Source organism: Nomascus leucogenys, chromosome 2 (assembly GCF_006542625.1).
Source record: "Nomascus leucogenys isolate Asia chromosome 2, Asia_NLE_v1, whole genome shotgun sequence".
NCBI classification, from domain to species: domain Eukaryota; kingdom Metazoa; phylum Chordata; class Mammalia; order Primates; family Hylobatidae; genus Nomascus; species Nomascus leucogenys.
This window is the reverse complement of record NC_044382.1, coordinates 85,680,925-85,701,386: the sequence shown is the minus strand read 5'-3', so window position 1 is coordinate 85,701,386 and position 20,462 is coordinate 85,680,925. Positions and strand designations below refer to the sequence as shown.

The 20,462-nt window shown below is 45.7% G+C and overlaps 1 protein-coding gene across 1 annotated transcript; it reads right to left on the bottom strand.

The window, feature by feature from the left end:
* Positions 1 to 12,761: 12,761 nt before the first annotated feature.
* On the bottom strand, positions 12,762 to 15,229 carry S100Z (S100 calcium binding protein Z). Its single transcript, XM_003261494.3, has 2 exons — positions 15,089 to 15,229; positions 12,762 to 12,920 (listed from the first exon to the last, which is right to left on the bottom strand). The coding sequence occupies exons 1-2, from the start codon at positions 15,227 to 15,229 to the stop codon at positions 12,762 to 12,764; spliced, it is 300 nt and encodes a 99-aa protein (XP_003261542.2).
* Positions 15,230 to 20,462: the final 5,233 nt, after the last annotated feature.

The window sequence follows — 20,462 nt, the reverse complement described above, 5'->3', positions numbered from 1 at the left end:
CATTTTCTTCAGTTTTACACCATCATAATATATGTTCTTTGAAAACATATTGTTTAATGAGTTCCTCTTGAAAAGGAACCTTTTGAGAAAGCTGGAGAAGTCAAGAGAAATATAGTCATGTGGCAGTGCCCCAACTTTTCCTGTGGCAAGCAGCTGGCAGACATCTTTGGTAGGGACCAATTTGAAAGAGTAGGATGGTCTATGACCATACCACCCTACCGATCTCATCTGAAAGAGTAGGATGCATAAAACCCTTGTTCTGCCAAGTCTGGGCTGGACCAGAGATGTTTACCATATCACCATTACCATCATCATCACCATGGTTACCATCTATTGAGCACTTCATGTGTTCTGGGTGCTTGCTATCTTATTTTAACCATGAGAGTTCCAGTTCTCCACCTTGAAGGTACATAATAATCACCTGGTGTGCTTGCTGTAAGTGCAGGTTCTTACCCTTCCTCCTCCTTCATTTTGAATCATTTGGACTAGGTTGGAAAACCTGCAAACCCCAATGTTTGATAAGTACCCTTAGTTGGTTCTGATACAGGTGAGCCACTGTATTTGAGACATGCTAGAAAATGAGGTTAAAGAAATTAAATAACTTGCCCACCTTTACTCTGAGACAGTCTGGTGACATCCTTTCCCTCCCCCTTCTCCCTCTCCCAGGCCCCTAATGCATGTTCTTCCTTGTTGTCTCCCACCTCCCTCCTCTTCCCGTGCACCCTCTATCTAATGTTCTTGTGTTGTCTGATTTCTTCCAAAGAAAGTATGCCCCAGCAAGAATTACTCTACAGGTGCCAGTGTTTCCAAATGACTCCTCCATACTTCCATTCAAACCCCTTCCTCTTCATCCTAGAGTCTAGACCATCTCTATTGGCACCATCAGCAACACCTGGGAGTTTGTTAGGAATGCAGAATCTCAGGCTCCACCCTGACTTACTGAAGCTGAGTCAGATTTCCAGGTGATTCACATGCACATCAAAGTTGAAGCAGCTGCCGTCCCAGACAGTTCTCAGTCAGATGTTGATCTGATTATTTGGTTGAAGCAATTCACCATAAAAGCAATAATTTTCAACCCTGGTTGAATTTAGAATCCCCTGATGCCCTTTAAAAAATGCTGATGCCTGGGCCCCATCCCTAGACTAATTGAATCGGAATCTGAATGAGGTGGGGTCTATTCATCTATATTTTTAAAAATACCACAGGTAAGTGTAACGTAAAGTAGGGGTTCAAACCTACTGCTTTGAAGACGTAAAATTCTTAGGAGGACATTTAGCAACATAAACAAAACTGCTCTAAGTTAAAAGAAGAAACTGGGGGCCGGGCATAGTAGCTCACGCCTGTAATCCCAGCACTTTGGGAGCCCACGTGGGCAGATCACCTAAGGTCAGGAGTTTGAGACTAGCCTTGCCAACATGGTGAAGCCCCATCTCTACTAAGAATACAAAAATTAGCCAGGCATGGTGGCACATGCCTGTAGTCCCAGCTACTCGAGAAGCTGAGGCAGGAGAATTGCTTGAACCCGGAGGCGAAGGTTGCAGTGAGCCAAGACTGTGCCACTGCACTCCAGCCTGGGTAACAGAGCCAGATTCCATCTCAAAAAAGTAAATAAATAAAAGAAGAAACTGAAAAATCCTATAATGGCTTCCCATAATATGGAGGATAAATTTCAAATTTCTCACATTAGCACCCAAGGCCTTTTCTGATTCTGAATCCTGTTCACCTCTCTAGCTCCATCTCATGCCCTTGGACACCCCACACCCTAGGGATGCCACAAACAGAACTTGCATTCTCCCAAACAAATCCTGTTTTTGTTTGTTTGTTTGTTTTTGAGACGGGGTCTTACTCTGTCACCCAGGCTAGTGTGGTGGCACAATGATAGCTTACTGCAGCCTCAAACCCCTGGGCTCAAGCAATCCTCCAGCTTCAGACTCCCAGACAGCTGGGACTTTAGGTGCACATCACCACATCAGCAGATCCTGTTGTTTCATACCCGTGTGATTTGGGTATGAAATCATATTCTTTTTTAAATAATCTTCCTCCATTTCTTTGCCTTATCAAAGACTTGACTCAAGCCTCTGCCTCTGGGAAGCCTTCCTTGTTTCCACTATCTTTGGGGGGAAAATAAATAGACATTTTCAAAATTAAATTTTAGGCTGGGCACAGTGGCTCACACCTGTAATCCCAGGATTTTGGGAGGCCAAGGTGGGTGGATCGCCTGAGGTCAGGAGTTCAAGAACAGCCTGGCCAACATGGTGAAACCCCATCTCTACTAAAAATATAAAAATTAGCCAGGCATGGTGGTATGCACCTGTAGTCCCAGCTACTCAGGAGGCTGAGGCAGGAGAATATCCTGAACCTGGGAGGCAGGGGTTGCAGTGAGCCGAGATTGTGCCACTGCACTCCAGCCTGGGTGACAGAGCGAGACTCCAACTAGAAAAACAAAATGTTCTGCCCTCTAAATTCTCCCTGTCCTATCTGCTCAGAACTGGCTTAAGGGAGACAAAAATATTCTATTTAAGGGGGAAAAAAATGGCAGGTCTTAGCACTAGAAAGTCAGCAATTGGCAGATTCGTTTGTTCCCTAAGCATAGATTTATTGAGCAACTACTACCTGCCAGATTGAAAGGCTCTTCTGGGCTGGGCGTGGTGGCTTGTGCCTGTAATCCCAGCACTCTGGGAGGCCAAGGCGGGTGGATCACTTGTGTTCAGGAGTTCGAGACTGGCCTGGCCAACATGGTGAAACCCCATCTCTACTAAAAAGACAAAAGTTAGCTGGGCGTGGTGGTGTGCCTGTGATCCCAGCTACTCGGAAGGCTGAAGCATGAGAATAGCTTGAATCTGGGAGGTGGAGGTTGCAGTGAACCAAGATAGTGCCACTGCCCTCCAGCCTGGGCACAGAGCAAGACCTCATCTCAAAAAAAAAAAAAGCCTGGCACAGTAGCTCACTCCTGTAATCCCAGCACTTTGGGAGGCTGAGGCGGGCGGATTACGAGGTCAGGAGATCGAGACCTTCCTGGCCCCAACATGGTGAAACCCTGTCTCTACTAAAAATACAAAAATTAGCTGGGCATGATGACCGGCGCTTGTAGTCCCAGCTACTCGGGAGGCTGAGGTATGAAAATTGCTTGAATCCTGGAGGCAGAGGTTGCAGTGAGCCAAGATTGCGCCACTGCACTCCAGCCTGGTGACAGAGCAAGACTGTCTCGAAAAAAAAAAAGAGAGAGAAGAAAGAAAGATAGGCTCTTTTGTAAGCAAAACCCAACTCCTGTCAGTGTTACCAATGTTGCAGGTAATCTATCAGGCCTCTGAGGCCAAGCTAAGGCATCATATCCCCTGTGACCTGCACGTATACATCCAGATGGCCTGAAGCAACTGAAGATCCACAAAAGAAGTGAAAATAGTCTTAACTGATGACACTCCACCATTGTAATTTGTTTCTGCCCCACCCTAACTGATCAATGTACTTTGTAATCTCCCCAACCCTTAAGAAGGTTCTTTGCAATTCTCCCCATCCTTGAGAATGTACTTTGTGAGATCCACCCCCTGCCTGCAAAACATTGCTCCTAACACCACGCCTATCCCAAAACCTATAAGAACTAATGATAATCCACCACCCTTTGCTGACTCTCTTTTCGGACTCAGCCCGCCTGCACCCAGGTGAAATAGCCTTGTTGCTCACACAAAGCCTGTTTGGTGGTCTCTTTACACGGACATGTGAGACATTTGGTGCCAAAGACCCAGGTCAGCAGGACTCCTTCACGAGACCAGTCCCCTCTCCTCGCCCTCACTCCATGAAGAGATCCACCTACGACCTCGGGTCCTCAGACCAACCAGCCCAAGGAACATCTCACCGATTTTAAATTGGGTAAGCGGCCTCTTTTTACTCTCTTCTCCAATCTCTCTCATTATCCCTCAACCTCTTTCTCCTTTCAATCTTGGCACCACCCTTCAATCTCTCCTCTCTCTTAATTTCAATTCCTTTCATTTTCTGGTAGAGACAAAGGAGACACATTTTATCCGTGGACCCAAAACTCCGGCACCAGTCACAGACTCGGGAAGGCAGCCTTCCCTTGGCGTTTAATCATTGCAGGTCACCTGTCTGATTATTCACCCACGTTTCAGAGGTGTCTGACCTCACAGGGACACCTGCCTTGGTCCTTCACCCTTAGCAGCAAGCACCACTTTTCTGGGGGGCAAGCACCCCCCTGACACCTTCTCTCCGTGTCTCCACCACTTCTCTCCATGTCCGCACCCCTTCTCCACTTTCCTGGGGGGCAAGTACTCCCCACCCCTTCTCTCCATGTCTCTACTCTCTCTTTTCTCTCTACTTTTCTGGGGGGCCAGCACCCCCTACCCCTTCTCTCCATGTCTCTACCCACCCCTTCTTCACTTTCCTGGGGGGCAAGCACACCCCACTCCTTCTCTCCGTGTCTCTACTCTCTCTCCACTTTTCTGGGGGACAAGCACCCCCCACCCCTTCTGTGTCTCTACCCCTTCTCCACTTTCCTGGGGGCAAGCACCTCCCACCCCTTTTCCACTTTCCTGGGGGACAAGCACCTCCTACCCCATTTCCACTTTCCTGGGAGGCAAGCACCTCCCACCCCTTTTCCACTTTCCTGAGGGGCAAGAACCTCCCACCCCGTTTCCACTTTCCTGGGGAGCAAGCACCTCCCACCCCTCCTCCACTTTCCTGGGGGGCAAGAATCTCCTACCCCTCCTCCACTTTCCTGGGGGGCAAGCACCCCCCACCCCTTCTCTCCATGTCTCTACCCTTCTCTTTAAACTTGCCTCCCTCACTATGGGCAATCTTCCACCCTCCATTCCTCCTTCTCCCTTAGCCTGTGTCCTCAAGAACTTAAAACCTCTTCAACTCTCACCTGACCTAAAACCTAAATGCCTTATTTTCTTCTGCAATACTGCTTGACCCCAATAGAAACTCGACAATGGTTCTAAATGGCCAGAAAATGGCATTTTTGATTTCTCCATCCTACGAGATCTAGATAATTTTTGTCAAAAAATGGGCGAATGGTCTGAGGTGCCTGATGTCCAGGCATTCTTTTACACATTGGTCCCTCCCTAGTCTCTGCTCCCAATGAGACTCGTCCCAAACCTTTCTTCTTTCTCTCCCGTCTGTTCCTTCAGCCTCCACCCCAAGCTCTTGAGTCCTTTGAATCCTTCTTTTCTACGGACTCATCTGACCTCTCCCCTTCTCCCCAGGCTGCTCTTCGCCAGGCCAAGCCAGCTCCCAATTCTTCCTCAGCCTCTGCTTCCCCACCCTATAATCCTTCTATCGCCTCCCCTCCTCACACCCAGTCTGGTTTACAGTTTCGTTCACCACTAGTCCTACCCCACCCGCCCAACAATTTCCTCTTAAAGAGGTGGCTGCAGCTGAAGGCATAGTCAAGGTTAATGCTCTTTTTTCTCTATCAGACCTTTCCCAAATCAGCCAGCATTTAGGCTCTTTCTCATCAGACCCCACTAAATATACACAGGAATTCCGATATCTAACTCTGTCCTACAATTTAACCTGGAGTGACTTAAATGTCATCCTAACTTCTACCCTCTTCCCAGATGAACAGGAAAGAGGTTTTTCTCTAGCCCAATCTCATGCTGATAACCGTTGGCTTCATGAGCCAGACCTCCAGGAAGGCATTAGAGCAGTTCCCCGAGAAAATCCCCAATGGAACTATCAGGCAGATTCCCCAGCTATAGCTAGGTGAGATTACATGGTTTCCTGCCTAGTTAAAGAACTTAAAAAGGCAGCTTACAAAGCTGTTAATTATGACAAACTTAAAGAAACTACCCAAGGTAAAGATGAAAACCCAGCACAGTTCATGGCCCGCTTAGCAGCAACCCTTAGACACTTTATTGCCCTAGACCCAAAGGGGCCAGAAGACCGTCTTAATCTCAATATGCATTTTATTACCCAATTTGCTCCCGACATTAAATAAAGCTCCAAAAATTAAATTCAGCCCTCAAACCCCACAACAGGACTTAATTAACCTCGCCTTCAAGGTGTACAATAATGGAGTAGGGACAGCCAAGTAGCAATGTATTTCTGAGTTGCAATTCCTTGCCTCCACTATGAGACAAACCCCAACCACATCTCCAGCACACAAGAACTCCAAATGCCTGAACCGCTGCTGCCAAGAGTTCCTCCAGAAAATCCTTCCCCAGGAGCTTGCTACAAGTGCTCGAAATCTGGCCACTGGGCCAAGCAATGCCCGCAGCCTGGGATTCCTCCTTAGCCATGTCCCATCTCTGCGGGACCCCACTGGAAATCGGACTGTCCAACTCACCTGGCAGCCACTCCCAGAGCCCCTGGAACTCTGGCCCAAGGCTCTCTGACTCCTTCCCAGATCTTCTCGGCTTAGGGACTGAAGATTGACGCTGCCCGATCACCTCAGAAGCCCCCTGGATCATCACAGACGCTTTGGGTAACTCTTACAGTGGAGGGTAAGTCCATCTCCTTCTTAATCAATACGGAGGCTACCAACTCCACATTACCTTCTTTTCAAAGGCCTGTTTCCCTTGCCTCCATAACTGTTGTGGGTATTGACGGCCAGGCTTCTAAACCTCTTAAAACTCCTCAACTCTGGTGCCAACTTGGACAATATTCTTTTATGCACTTATTTTAGTTATCCCTGCCTGCCCAGCTCTCTTATTAGGTTGAGACATTTTAAATAAATTATCTGCTTCCCTGACTATTCCTAGGCTACAGGCACACCTCATTGCCACCCTTTTCCCCAGTTCAAAGCCTCCTTTGCATCCTCCTCTCGTATCCCCCCACCTTAACCCACAAGTATGGCATACCTGTACTCCCTCCTTGGTGACAAATGATGCACCCCTTACTCCCATCCCATTAAAACCTAATCACCCTTACCCCACTCAATGCCAATATCCCATCCCACAGCACGCTTTAAAAGGATTAAAGCCTGTTATCACTTGCCTGTTACAGCATGGCCTTTTAAAGCCTATAAACTCTCCTTACAATTCCCCCATTTTACCTGTCCTAAAACCAGACAAGGCTTACAGGTTAGTTCAGGATCTGAGCCTTATCAACCAAATTGTCTTGCCTATCCACCCCGTGATGCCAAACCCATATACTGTCCTATCCTCAATACCTTCCTCCACAACCCCTCCCTAACCCCTTATTCTGTTCTGGATCTCAAACATGCTTTCTTTACTATTCCTTGCACCCTTCATTCCAGCTCTCTTTGCTTTCACTTGGACTGACCCTGACACCCATTAGACTCAGCAAATTACCTGGGCTGTACTGCCGAAAGGCTTCACAGACAGCCCCCATTACTTCAGTCAAGCCCAAATTTCTTCCTCATCCATTATCTATCTCGACACAATTCCTCATGAAAATACATGTGCTCTCCCTGCTGATCATATCTGACTAATCTCCCAAACCCCAATGCCTTCTACAAAACAACATCTCCTTTCCTTCCTGGGCTTGGTCGGATACTTTCACCTTTGGATACCTGGTTTTGCCATCCTAACAAAACCATTATATAAACTCACAAAAGGAAACCTAGCTGACCCCACAGATCCTAAATCCTTTTGCCACTCTTTTCCATTCCTTAAAAACAGCCCTAGAAGCTGCCCCCACACTGGCTCTCCCTAACTCATCCCAATCCCTTTTCATTACACACAGCCAAAGTGCAGGGCTGTGTGGTCGGAATTTTTACACAAGAGCTGGGACTGCGCCCCGTGGCCTTTTTATCCAAACAACTTGACCTTACTGTTTTAGCCTAGCCTTCATGTCTGTGTGCGGTGGCTGCCACTGCCTTAATACTTTTAGAGGCCCTCAAAATCACAGACTGTGCTCAACTCACTCTCTATAGTTCTCGTAACTTCCAAAATCTATTTTCTTCCTCACACCTGACGCATATACTTTCTGCCCCCCTCCACTAACTCTCAGCAAGCCAAACTCATCGTCTTGACTCGAGCCCTCACTCTTGCAAAGGGACTATGCATCAATATTTATACTGACTCTAAATATGCCTTCCATATCCTGTACCACTATGCTGTTGTATGGGCTGAAAGAGGTTTCCTCACTACGTAAGGGTCCTCCAACATTAATGCCTCTTTAATAAAAACTCTCTCAAGGCTGCTTTACTTCCAAAGGAAGCTGGAGTCATTCACTGCAAAGGCCATCAAAAGGCATCAGATCCCATCGCTCAGGGCAATGCTTATGCTGATAAGATAGCTAAAAGAGCAGCTAGACTTCCCACTTCTATCCCTCATGGCAGTTTTTCTCCTTATCTGGTCACTCCCACCTACTCCCCCACTGAAACTTCCACCTATCAATCTTTTCCCACACAAGGCAAATGGTTCTTGGACCAAGGATCTCCTTCCAGCCTCACAGCCCCATTCTATTCTATCGTCATTTCATAACCTCTTCCATGTAGGTTACAAGCAGCTAGCCTGCCTCTTAGAACTTCTCATTTCCTTTCCATCATGGAAATCTATCCTCAAGGAAATCACTTCTCAGTGTTCGATCTGCTATTCTACTGCTCCTCAGGGATTGTTCAGACCCCCTCCCTTCCCTACACATCAAGCTCGGGGATTTGCCCCCGCCCAGGACTGGCAAATTGACTTTACTCACATGCCTCAAGTCAGGAAACTAAAATATCTTTTGGTCTGGGTAGACACTTTCACTGGGTGGGTAAAGGCCCTTCCCACAGGGTCTGAGAAGGCCACCGCGGTAATTTCTTCCCTTCTGTCAAAATAATTCCTTGGTTTGGACTTCCCACTTCTATACAGTCCAATAACAGACCGGCCTTTATTAGTCAAATCACCCAAGCAGTTTCTCGGGCTTTTGGTATTTAGTGGCTCCGGGTTTTACCTCAAACTGCCACCCTTAAGTCTCTCTTTAAGTGGATAGAAGATCTTCAGTGACAAAGTACACTCCAATACTTTCAGCCTGATGAAGTCCTATTCTTTACTTTTATACTTACTCTTATTCTCGTTCCCATTCTTATGCCACCCTCTTCCTCTCCCCAGCTATCTCCACCACACTATCAATCTCACTCACTCTCTCCTAGCCGTTTCTAATCCTTCTTTAACAAACAATTGCTGGCTTTACATTTCTCTTTCCTCCAAAATCCCCAAGGCCCTGATTAAAAAAGGGGGACTCTGTATATTTTTAAATGAAGAGTGTTGTTTTTACCTAAATCAATCTGGCCTGGTATATGACAACATAAAAGAACTCAAGGCTAGCGCCCAAAAACTCACCAACCAAGCAAATAATTACGCCGAACCCCCTTGGACACTCTGTAATTGGATGTCCTGGGTACTCCCAATTCTTACTCCTTTAATACCTGTTTTTCTCCTTCTCTTATTCGGACCTAGTGTCTTTCGTTTAGTTTCTCAATTCATACAAAACCGCATCCAGGCCATCACCAATCATTCTATATGACAAATGTTTCTTCTAACAACCCCACAATATCACCCCTCACCACAAAATCTTCCTTCAGCTTAATCTCACCCACTGTAAGTTCCCACGTCGCCCCTAATCCCGCTTGAAGCAGCCCTGAGAAACATCACCCATTATCTCTCCACAACACCCCCAAAAATTTTCGCCACCCCAACACTTCACCACTATTTTGTTTTATTTTTCTTATTAATATAAGAAGACAGGAATGTCAGGCCTCTGAGCCCAAGCTAAGCCACCATATCCCCTGTGACCTGCACATATACATCCAGATGGCCTGAAGCAACTGAAGATCCATAAAAGAAGTGAAAATAGCCTTAACTGATGACATTCCACCATTGTAATTTGTTTCTCCCCCACCCTTAAGAAGCTTCTTTGCAATTCTCCCCATCCTTGAGAATGTACTTTGTGAGATCCACCCCCTGCCTACAAAATATTGCTCCTAACTCCACCGCCTATCCCAAAACCTATAAGAACTAATGATATAGGCCGGGCGCGGTGGCTCACGCTTGTAATCCCAGCACTTTGGGAGGCCGAGGCGGGCAGATCACGAGGTCAGGAGATCGAGACCACGGTGAAACCCCGTCTCTACTAAAAATACAAAAAATTAGCCAGGCGTGGTGGCGGGCGCCTGTAGTCCCAGCTACTCAGAGAGGCTGAGGCAGGAGAATGGCGTGAACCCGGGAGGCGGAGCTTGCAGTGAGCCGAGATCCTGCCACTGCACTCCAGCCTGGGTGACAGAGCAAGACTCCGTCTCAAAAAAAAAAAAAAAAAAAAAAGAACTAATGATAATCCACCACCCTTTGCTGTCTCTCTTTTCAGACTCGGCCCACCTGCACCCAGGTGAAATAAACAGCCATGTTGTTCACACAGAGCCTGTTTGGGGGTCTCTTCACATAGATGGGTGAGACTATCTCCACCTTCCCAAATCTAGTGGTCAAGTCTTCATTCTCATCTTACTTCACCTCTCAATGGATTTCTCTCTTTCCTTCTCCACGTGCTGTCTTCTCTAGGCTTCTGAAACACTACACTCTCCTGATTTTCCTTCTTTCTCCCTGGCCATGACTCTTTTGTATCATTTACGGGCTCCTCCTTTTCTTTATAGCAAACTGTCAGATGTTTCTTCTTCTCTAGCCACATTCTCATCCAGAGTGACCTCCTCTAATCCTGTGGCTTAAGACCACGAATGACTCCCAACTCTATCTCCAGTCCCCCATTTACCCTGAGATCCAGACCAGATCATATATCCAACTTCCCATGTGATATCTCCATCTGGATGTCCAATACCACCTTAAACAGAGCTATTGATCTGCCCACATGCCTTCACACCAAAGTGATTCTTCCCCTCAGTCTTTCCCATTTAGTAAAAGTCATCATTTGCTTGATCAAAACTCTAAACCTTACAGATTGTGTTTGGGTGTATGTAATAGAACCAGATAACCAGAGAGCTGTCATTTTTTTCCCCCACATAATGAGAGGACCAGAAGCAGGCAAGCAAGGCTGTGCAGAGGCTCCTCAATGACAACAATGCCCAGTCTCCTTCTATCTTTTTTCTCCACTGTCCTCATGGTTGCAAGATGGCAGTTCCACCTCCAGCCTCACATCCACATCCCAACAACAACAAAGAAAGACAAGGAAAGAATCAACAAGGTGGAAGACAAAGAGCTACATGGGTTCTTGTCTACAATAGCAAAACATTCCCAGAAATTCCTAGTAGCCTTCTGCTTGTCTCACATTGTCCAGAACTGTTACAAGCCCTACACCAGCTGTTAGAGAGGCTAGGAAATATGGCTTCTTAGCAAGGCACATTGCCACCCTGCACAAACCAGGGTTCTGATACATGGAAGAAAGGAAGAACAGATATCAGGTGGGCAAACAGCAACGGCTGCTTTGTCATCCTGGACTTCTCTCTTTTCCTTACACTTCATTACGAATCCATCAGCAAGTCCTATCAGTCCCAGCTCCAAAATACTTAACCAATTCAGCTGCTTCTCTTCATCTCCACTGCTGAACTGCTGGCCTGATATACCATCATCTCTTACCCAGACCACAGCAACAACCTCCTAGCTGGTTGCCTGCCACGACTGCCATCTCTATAGTCCTTTCTTTACACAGTAGCTAGGGTAATCATTTACATGCATAAATATAATCATAACACTCCCTTTCTTAAAATTCTCCAAAGGATCTATCATAGCTTGGGTTCCCCCAGAAGGAGACCCTGAGGCCAGGGTTCGTGTAGAAGTCATTTATTTGAGAGATGCAGAAAACTCAGGGTTGGAGCAGGAAAGTGAGATAAGGAAGAAAAGGTAGCCTCCCTTGGGGCCTACCTTTCTAGGTAGCCCCTTTCGAGGCTCAGCCCCAGGGGGAAACAGTGGGAAATAGTGTCAAACACTTGCCTCAGAATTATCCAACCCAAGGGGCAAAGGAGGGTATTTATATGCCAACTCACAAGAGCTGCTGGCTTCAGCTCTCTCGGCTTGAGCACCTAGCCCTGAACCTATCCATTCCCTGACTAAATCACTGAAAAAGCCAGCACTTCTACTTAGCCGCCTTTCTGCTCATAGACCCTCACACCTTCCATCTGAAGCAGAGTCACAAGAGAATGGGGAAACCCAGTTAATTTTTTTTAATAGGGTAAGAAATTCAAAATACAATTTAAGGATATGAATATCCATCTTAGAAATTTGCCAAATTCAAGTCTCATTTGAAAGTAGCTAAACTTGTATAATGCCCTCTTTTTTTTTTTTTTTTTTTTTTTTGAGACGGAGTCTTGCTCTGTGGCCCAGGCTGGAGTGCAGTGGCACAATCTCTGCTCACTGCAAGCTCTGCCTCCCGGGTTCACGCCATTCTCCTGCCTCAGCCTCCCGAGTAGCCGGGAGACTACAGGCGCCCGCCACCACGCCCAGCTAATTTTTTGTATTTTTAGTAGAGACGGGGTTTCACCATGTTAGCCAGGATGGTCTCGATCTGTTGACTTTGTGATCCACCCGCCTCGGCCTCCCAAAGTGCTGGGTTTACAGGCGTGAGCCACTGCACCCGGCCATAATGCCCTCTTTTTGACAAACCAAAAAGATGCATATAACCTCTTAATAATACAGGCAAGTTTCAAGTAGGGCACCTGAAATTTGGAATCTTTACATAAAGTCAGTATTTTAAGGGGCACATAATTCAGTAGTAGCAATTAATTATTAATATATGCACTGTATATTATAGCTATAAATGACATTACTGGGTCTATAGATCTGAAGGGTATAAATGAACATTAAGTACATAACTTTGGATATATTTCTGCCTTTAGGTGAGCTTATTACTTATCTTTATTTTCCTTTCTTCTTCAATTGTTCTACAAAGTAATCATTACAAGCAACTGTCAGAGCTGCCACCATGACCACGAATTCATTAAAATCCACTTTGTTGTCCTTATTGGCGTCCAGGTCCTGCATTATCTTATCAACCAACTGGGGATCCTTTTGGCACTAAAATGAGAAAGGAAATTTCTAACTCCAAGCTCTGAGGTTCATGATGACAACTGAAATCCATCTCCCTTTTATTTACATTAAATTCCTAATTTCCATTTATAGCATCTAAAGACATTTTCTAAGAACCTATTTACAGGTAGGTGTAAACCAGCCACAAATTCTAAATGAATGTAGCCCCCTGCCCCAGCTCCATATAATCCTGGCTCAGACGTAGAAACCAAGAAAAGCAAACAGCAGCTGATCAAAGTGAGCGACAGATGCTAAAAACACATTTACAGGACATCACAGGTTGAGAGCCAGGACACTAGGAGATAGTCGAGTGACATAGAAAGAGGGAGGATTTGAAGCCAAAAAGGAGACAATTACCAACAAGGGAATTTGAGCAAATCGTGTAACATTTTAAATGTTTTTATTTATAAAATTGGGAGGATAATATCTATCCACACATTTCAGGGATACTTCACACTTTTGAAAGTGCTTAGAGCACCAGGGCCGCTGATTTAGCAAATAAAAATACTAGATACCTAGTTAAATTTGAATTTCAAATAAACAACAAATAACTTTTAGTGTGTCTCAAGTATTGCATAGGACACAAAATATTTTATCTGGCAGCCTACTTAGCACATTGTGCCTGACACACAGAACAGAGGCACCCAAAGAAGGGTAGGTCTTATAAAGATGCCTGCATTTTATGGGTGGAAAGCAAAGAGAAGAGGGAAGACAAGGTTCACGAAGGTTGGGACTGTGAAGCACCCACCTCTCCTGTGACTGGTGTTTATGAGGAATGTTTCCAAAAGCAGTTCATTCCCTCCAGGAATTCCCCACGCCCTCCTCATTTTCTGCTAACCATTAAATGGTCAGAGAAAAACTTAATCAAAACCAACTTGATTAAAACAACTATAAATTGTACTTGATTAAATCAATGTGCGAAGTTTGACCTACTGAGTTTTTATGCTAAATGTTAAACAGTACCGTAGCCAAAGTTGGCCCCATACAGTGGGGTCACGCCTGTAATCTCAGCACTTTGGGAGGCCAAGGCAGGCAGATCACTTGAGGTCAGGAGTTTGAGACCAGCTTGGTCAACACAGTGACACTCTGTCTCTACTAAAAATACAAAAAACTTAGCTGGGCATTGTGGTGCATGCCTGTAATCTCAGCTACTCCGGGGGCTGAGGCACAAGAATCACTTGAACCTGGGAGGTGGAGGTTGCACTGAGCCCAGATCATGTCACTGCACTCCAGCCTAGGAGACACAGCAAGACTCCATCTCCGAAAAAAAAAAATAAAAATACAGTAGCCAAACTGAATAAGAGGAAAAGAAAAGTTTGTGGGGAATTCTAAGATCACTATAAAAATGTCGTAAAGACTATGTTAAAAAAAATTTTACTCTATAGAGCTTTTCCCAAATAGAGGGTGGGGAGAAACATGTGTTGTAATTAGTCTCTGTAGTCTTAACACAGGGTTTGGAGAGAATCACATCACACAAGGGTAGCATATTGTGCTGAAAATCAATTTAAGTCAACTCTACAAACACCAGAGTGAAGTGTTTTCCTTGGAGGAGGCCCCAAACACTGCAAGATACGGCGTCATATATTGATCTCTAGAACTCCCGGCTATTTTGAGAAATGAATCTGTTTGCTACCCCACTGGTCACTGGCCAAACACATCCTTCTATCAATCCCAATCAGTTTGTGCTCGGCTGACAAAGCTCTCTTAGTATTTGTCATTCACTAGAAAATTTGCCACCATAGCATGAAGTACCCCACCTCTGAAGGTGAAGTACCCCTTCACCTCTGGCTCAATACATAATTTACAGACAGCTGGACCAAGCTCCAGGTATAACTAGCTGTAACCAGTTATAACTGTAACTCTGGCTATAATTAGCTACATCTTTGATTGCTGCACCAGAATGTTAACTGGTGAAAGTCAAAAATACAATTTTTAACACTTAGAAACCCTAACCCCAGGTAATACAAAAAAGGGCACATGCCTATGTACACAGAAAACAAACGTCTCCAGTGTTTGCTTCCCCTATATTTTGAATCTCTGTACAAAATTTGACTGCATTTGTGACAGAATCATAGAAGAGTATGAACCCAAAGCCTGCCCTGGAATCTGCACCTCATCCACCCTCAACTGAATACAGCAGCAAAGGCCTAACTCACCGAGAGGAATTCCGTGAGCTCTGGCTGCAGGAGCAGTTTCAGTTCCCCCTTGCTGAGCTTGAATCTGTTCCCTTCCTTGCGAGAACAGCGGTGGAAGGTTCTAATCATGGTGTCCACGGCCATCTCGAGCTGGGTGGGCATGTTAGCAGCAGAACTGACCACTCCAGAAGCAGGCCACCAAACCCAGGGAGAAGACACCTGTTCAAAATAAGCAGATGAGGAAACACCAACACTTTCATTAAAACAGATTATTACAATCCCCTGAGTCAGCCCGCCACACAAGTGATGGTTGTTAAAAACATAATAGTCTGGCCGGGCGCCGTGGCTCACGCCTGTAATCACAGCACTTTGGGAGGCCGAGACGGGCGGATCACGAGGTCAGGAGATCGAGACCATCCTGGCTAACACAGTGAAACCCCGTCTCTACTAAAAATACAAAAAAAAAATTAGCCGGGCGCGGCGGCGGACGCCTGTAGTCCCAGCTACTGAGGAGGCTGAGGCAGGAGAATGGCGTCAATCCGGGAGGCGGAGTTTGTAGTGAGCCGAGATCGCGCCACTGCACTCCAGCCTGGGCGACAGAGCGAGACTCCGTCTCAAAAAATAATAATAATAATAATAGTCTTTCATTAAAGAGTGTTCCACCCATGCTGGGGCAAGCTGCAAATAAGCACTTTGCAGGTGAGTTGTTTCTCCTCTCTAATCCCTACACCCCCAAGAGGTAGCAGCTCCAGCATATTCATAAGACAACCAGGTAACAGGTACAGAGTCAAACTAAAATATAGAATTTAAAAATAAATTAAAATAGGAAGGAAAATACCTAACTTCATACCTGTTCAACAGATACACAGCTCTGTCAATGGTTGTTTACCATAAAACTATAAGCATTTGTACCTGGGGGTGGGGGAAACGTTCTCCCCAGCACACCTGTTTCCAGGAAGATGAAAATTGCCAGTGACAAGAGATTCAAAGGGAGGTGCCTCTGCTCTGTATTTAATCACCAAAATGAACAGGTGTGAGCTGCTGCCCCGAGGGTCATTGAAGAAGGCTAGTGCTCATTGGGTGCATTAGATGAGAAGGCGAAAACAAAGCAAGAGGAAGCCTTCCGTTATCTCTCATTAGGGGAGTGTGGATAGAAATGCAATTAGTGGCTAGGAAGTTGATGATGGGGAAGAACTCTAAAAATAGGGGAGCAAAGAAGAAACACTAGTTCCATCCTGGATATGCCTCAGCAAAGCCAATAGCAAGGACAAGGGAGTAAATTCATAGTAGATTAAACTAACCCAAAGGACAGTTGAAAAAAAAAAAAAAAAGTGCTCCATGCACTGATTTAGAAAGGTACAAAGCAGTGCTCCCGACTGTGTAAGAAAGAAATAATATATGTGTATGCGTGCTCGCAGTTACCTAAGCAGTCACTGAAAGGAAACAAAGTATAATACTATGTTGGGAGCTGTCAGGGGTAAGGGGGGAAAGGGTAGCACAGAGTGGTTGGGAGTAAGACTTCCCAGTGTACACCTTTTTAAGTGATTTGAACTTTTTCAGTTATAAGAATGTATTATCTAATAAAAAAGTTGAAATAAACCTCAGAGCAGCTGTGCGTGCAGGAATCCACAACAGATTTCCAAGTGAGAGAAACTTAATAAAGAAAGAGCCCACGTAAAAACCAAAGCCAGATATTGGCCACTGTGCTTTTTAAATGCTGCCTGGGCCGGGCGCGGTGGCTCATGCTTGTAATCCCAGCACTTTGGGAGACCGAGGCGGGCGGATCACGAGGTCAGGAGATCGAAACCACGGTGAAACCCCGTCTCTACTGAAAATACAAAAAAAAAAAAAAAAAAATTAGCCGGGCGTGGTGGCGGGCGCCTGTAGTCCCAGCTACTCGGAGAGGCTGAGGCAGGAGAATGGCGTGAACCCGGGAGGCGGAGCTTGCAGTGAGCCGAGATTGCGCCACTGCACTCCAGCCTGGGCGACAGAGCGAGACTCTGTCTCAAAAAAATAAAAAATAAAAAATAAAAATAAAAAAAATGCTGCCTGTTCTCTCAGGACTGAAACTTAATTATACGGAAAGCAAGCCAAGATCTCCTTTTTATTTCCCTTCAACAGAGTAGTCAGTATGTAACCTCAGCCATCCCATCGGCCCCTGGCCTTGCTGCCCGGGTACTCCACTGCAACCTCCCTGCACGGTTCCCAGGAGGTGTCCACTGTACACCTAACACACAATTTTCAAACACATTCAGGCTGGGCACAGTGGCTCAATTCTGTAATCCCAGCACGTTGGGAGGCAGATCACTTGAGTTCAGGAGTTCGAGACCACCCTGACCAAAATGGTGAAACCCTGTCTCTACTAAAAATACAAAAATTAACTGGATATGGTGGTGCACGCCTGTAGTCCCAGCTACTCGGGAGGCTGAGGCAGGGGAATTGCTTGAACCCAGGAGGTAGAGGTTGCAATGAGCCAAGATCACGTCCCTGCACTCCATTCTGGGTGACAGAGTGAGACTCCGTCTCAAAAAAAAAAAATTGTTAGTTTTTACTGTCAAAGTAATATAGGTAAAATAATATTTTGAATACTATGAAATAGTAAAAAAATTCTCTCTCACCATTCCCTACCCTAGTAATTACCCTTTGTAAATTCTTCCTGTGTGGGAGGCAGTATCATGGTGGCTAAAAGCATGAACTGCCTGGCTTTACCTCCCACCTCTGCCACTAGCTATGTGATCCCGTGCTGGTCAATTAGCATCTATGCTGCAGTTTCCCCATCAGTCTAAATGGGGATAACCATAGCACCTACTCAGAATGGAAAAAACAAATTCTATACAATATTTATTTAATTTATTTATTATTATTTTTGAGGCAAGGTCTGACTCCGGTTGCTCAGTGCAGTGGGGCCATCACAGCTCACTGCAGCCTCAACCTCCTGGGCTCAGATGATTCTTCTATCTCAGCCTCCCAAGTAGCTGGGACTACAGGTTCACACCACCATGCCTGGCTAATTTTTATTTTTGTATTTGTAGGAGAGATGGGGTTTCACCATGTTGCCCAGGCTGGTCTTGAACTCCTGAGCTCAAGCAATCCGCCTGCCTTGGCCTCCCAAAATGCTGGGATTACAGGTGTGAGCCACTGTACCCAGCCTTATTTTATTTATTTTTTAAAGACAGAGTCTTGCTCTGTCACCCATGCTGGAATGCAGTGGCACAGTCATGGCTCACTCCACCTCAACCTCTCGGGCTCAAGCGATCCTCCTGCTTCAGCCTCCTGAGTAGCTGGTACAACAGGCACGTGTTATCATGCCTGACTAATTTTTTATTTTTGTAGATATGGGGTCTCCCTATGTTTCCCAGGCTGGTGTCAAACTCCTGGCCTCAAGTGATCCTCCTGCCTTGGCCTCCCAAAGTGCTGGGATTACAGGCTTTAGCCACCTTACATTGTCTCTGTGAAATACTTAAAGAGATTTATTTTGAGCCAATATGAGTGACCATGGCCCAGGCAACTGTCTCAAGAGGTCCTAAGAAAGTATGCCCAAGGTGGCAGGTTACAATTTAGTTCATTATTTATTTATTTTTGAGATAGGGTCTCACGCTGTCACCCAGACTGGAGTGCAGTGTGTGCAATAATGGGTCACTACAGCCTCGAACTCCCAGGCTCAAGCAATCCTCCCACCTCAGTTTCCTGAATAGCTGAGACCACAGGTGCACACCACCATTCCTGGTTAATTTTTTATTTTTCACTTTTTTTAGAGATGAGGTCTCACTATGCTGCCCAGGCTGGTCTCAAACTCCTGGGCTCAAGTGATCCTCCTGCCTTGGCCTCCCAAAGTGCTGAGATTATGGGCATGAGCCACTGTACCTGGCCAAAATTTGGTTTTATACGTTAAGTTATAGGTGAAGTCATAAATCAGTATATGTAAGGTGTACATTGGTTTGGCTCAAAAAGGCAGGGGTGTGGGGCTTACAGATCACAAGTGGATTCAAAGATTTTTGGGCCGGGCCTGGTGGCTCACGCCTGTAATCCCAACACTTTGGGAGGCCCAGGTGGGTGGATCATCTGAGGTAAGGAGTTCGAGACCAGCTTGGCCAACATGGTGAAACCCTGTCTCTACTAAAAATACAAAAAAAAATTAGCCAGGTCTGGTGGTGAATGCCTGTAATCCCAGCACTTTGGGAGGCCAAGGAGGGCGGATTATCTGAGGTTGAGAGTTCGAGACCAGCCTGACCAACAAGGAGAAACCCTATCTCTACTAAAAATACAAAAGATTAGCAGGACATGGTGGCGCATGCCTGTAATCCCAGCTAATCAGAAGGCTGAGGCAGGAGAATCACTTGAACCTGGGAGGCGGAGGTTGCAGTGAGCCAAGATCATGCCACTGCCCTCCAGGGTGGGTGACGAAGCGAGACTCCGTCTAAAAAAAAAAGAGTTTCTGACTGGCAATTTGTTGAAAGAGTTAAGCATTGTCTAAAGACTTGAAGTCAGCAGAAAGAAATTCTTGAGTTAAGATACAGGGAGTTGTGGAAGCCAAGGTTCTTGTTATGTAGATGAAACCTCCAGGTAGCAGCCTTCAGAGAGAATAAATGATAAATGTTTCTTTTTGGACCTTAAAAAGTGTCAAATCCTTAGTTAATTTCTCCTAGATCTGGGAAAGTCCTAGCTGCATTAATGGAGATTCTCTATAGATACAAAATTTCCCCCATAAAAGATGGCTCTACAGGACCATTTCAAAATATGTCAGAGAAGTCTATTTTGGGGTAAAACATTTTGATTTCCTTCATGGTCTGCTATCTGTCATGTGATGCTACCAGAGTGAGGTTGGAATTTGGTATCCCAAAAGGAAAGAGGTACAATGAGGCCTGTCTGACCTCTCTTCCCATCAAGGCCTGGAATTCAGTTGTTCAGGTTTCTCTGGGGTCCCCTGGGCCAAGAGAGGGTCTGTTCAGTCAGTTGAGAAGCTTAGGATTTTATTTTATTTATTTTACTTTTTTCTTTGTAGAAACGGGGTCTTGCTGTGTTGCCCACACTGGTCCCAAACTTCTGGCCTCAAGCAATCCTCCCACCCCAGCCTCCCAAAATGCTGGGATTATAGATGTGAGCCAGCATGCCCAGCCTCCTCCTCATTTGTTAATGCACTTTCCCCTCTCCAGCTCTTAAATGTTGTTCCCCCGAGGTCTCAGCTACTCCTATAATTTCAGTCTCTCCCAAGATTATATTTCTTGGCCCAGATCTCTCTGCTAAGCTCCAGAACCATCTATCCAACAGCCTGCTGGACCACATTTCTACCTGAATGTCCCACAAGCTTTTCAAACTCAATTCGGACTGTCCACTAAAGTAAAAAAAAAATCAAGCTTTTAGAAAGTTAAAACTAGTTTTACTCAGGAATCTTACT

What these genes read in the sequence shown, in the direction of transcription:
- S100Z (XM_003261494.3), bottom strand. Translation starts at nt 15,229, where the DNA reads ATGCCCACCCAGCTCGAGATGGCCGTGGACACCATGATTAGAACCTTC. An exon ending in AGCTCACGGAATTCCTCTCG is followed by an intron (nt 12,921 to 15,088) that starts GTGAGTTAGGCC and finishes TTCTCATTTTAG; the next exon opens with TGCCAAAAGGATCCCCAGTT.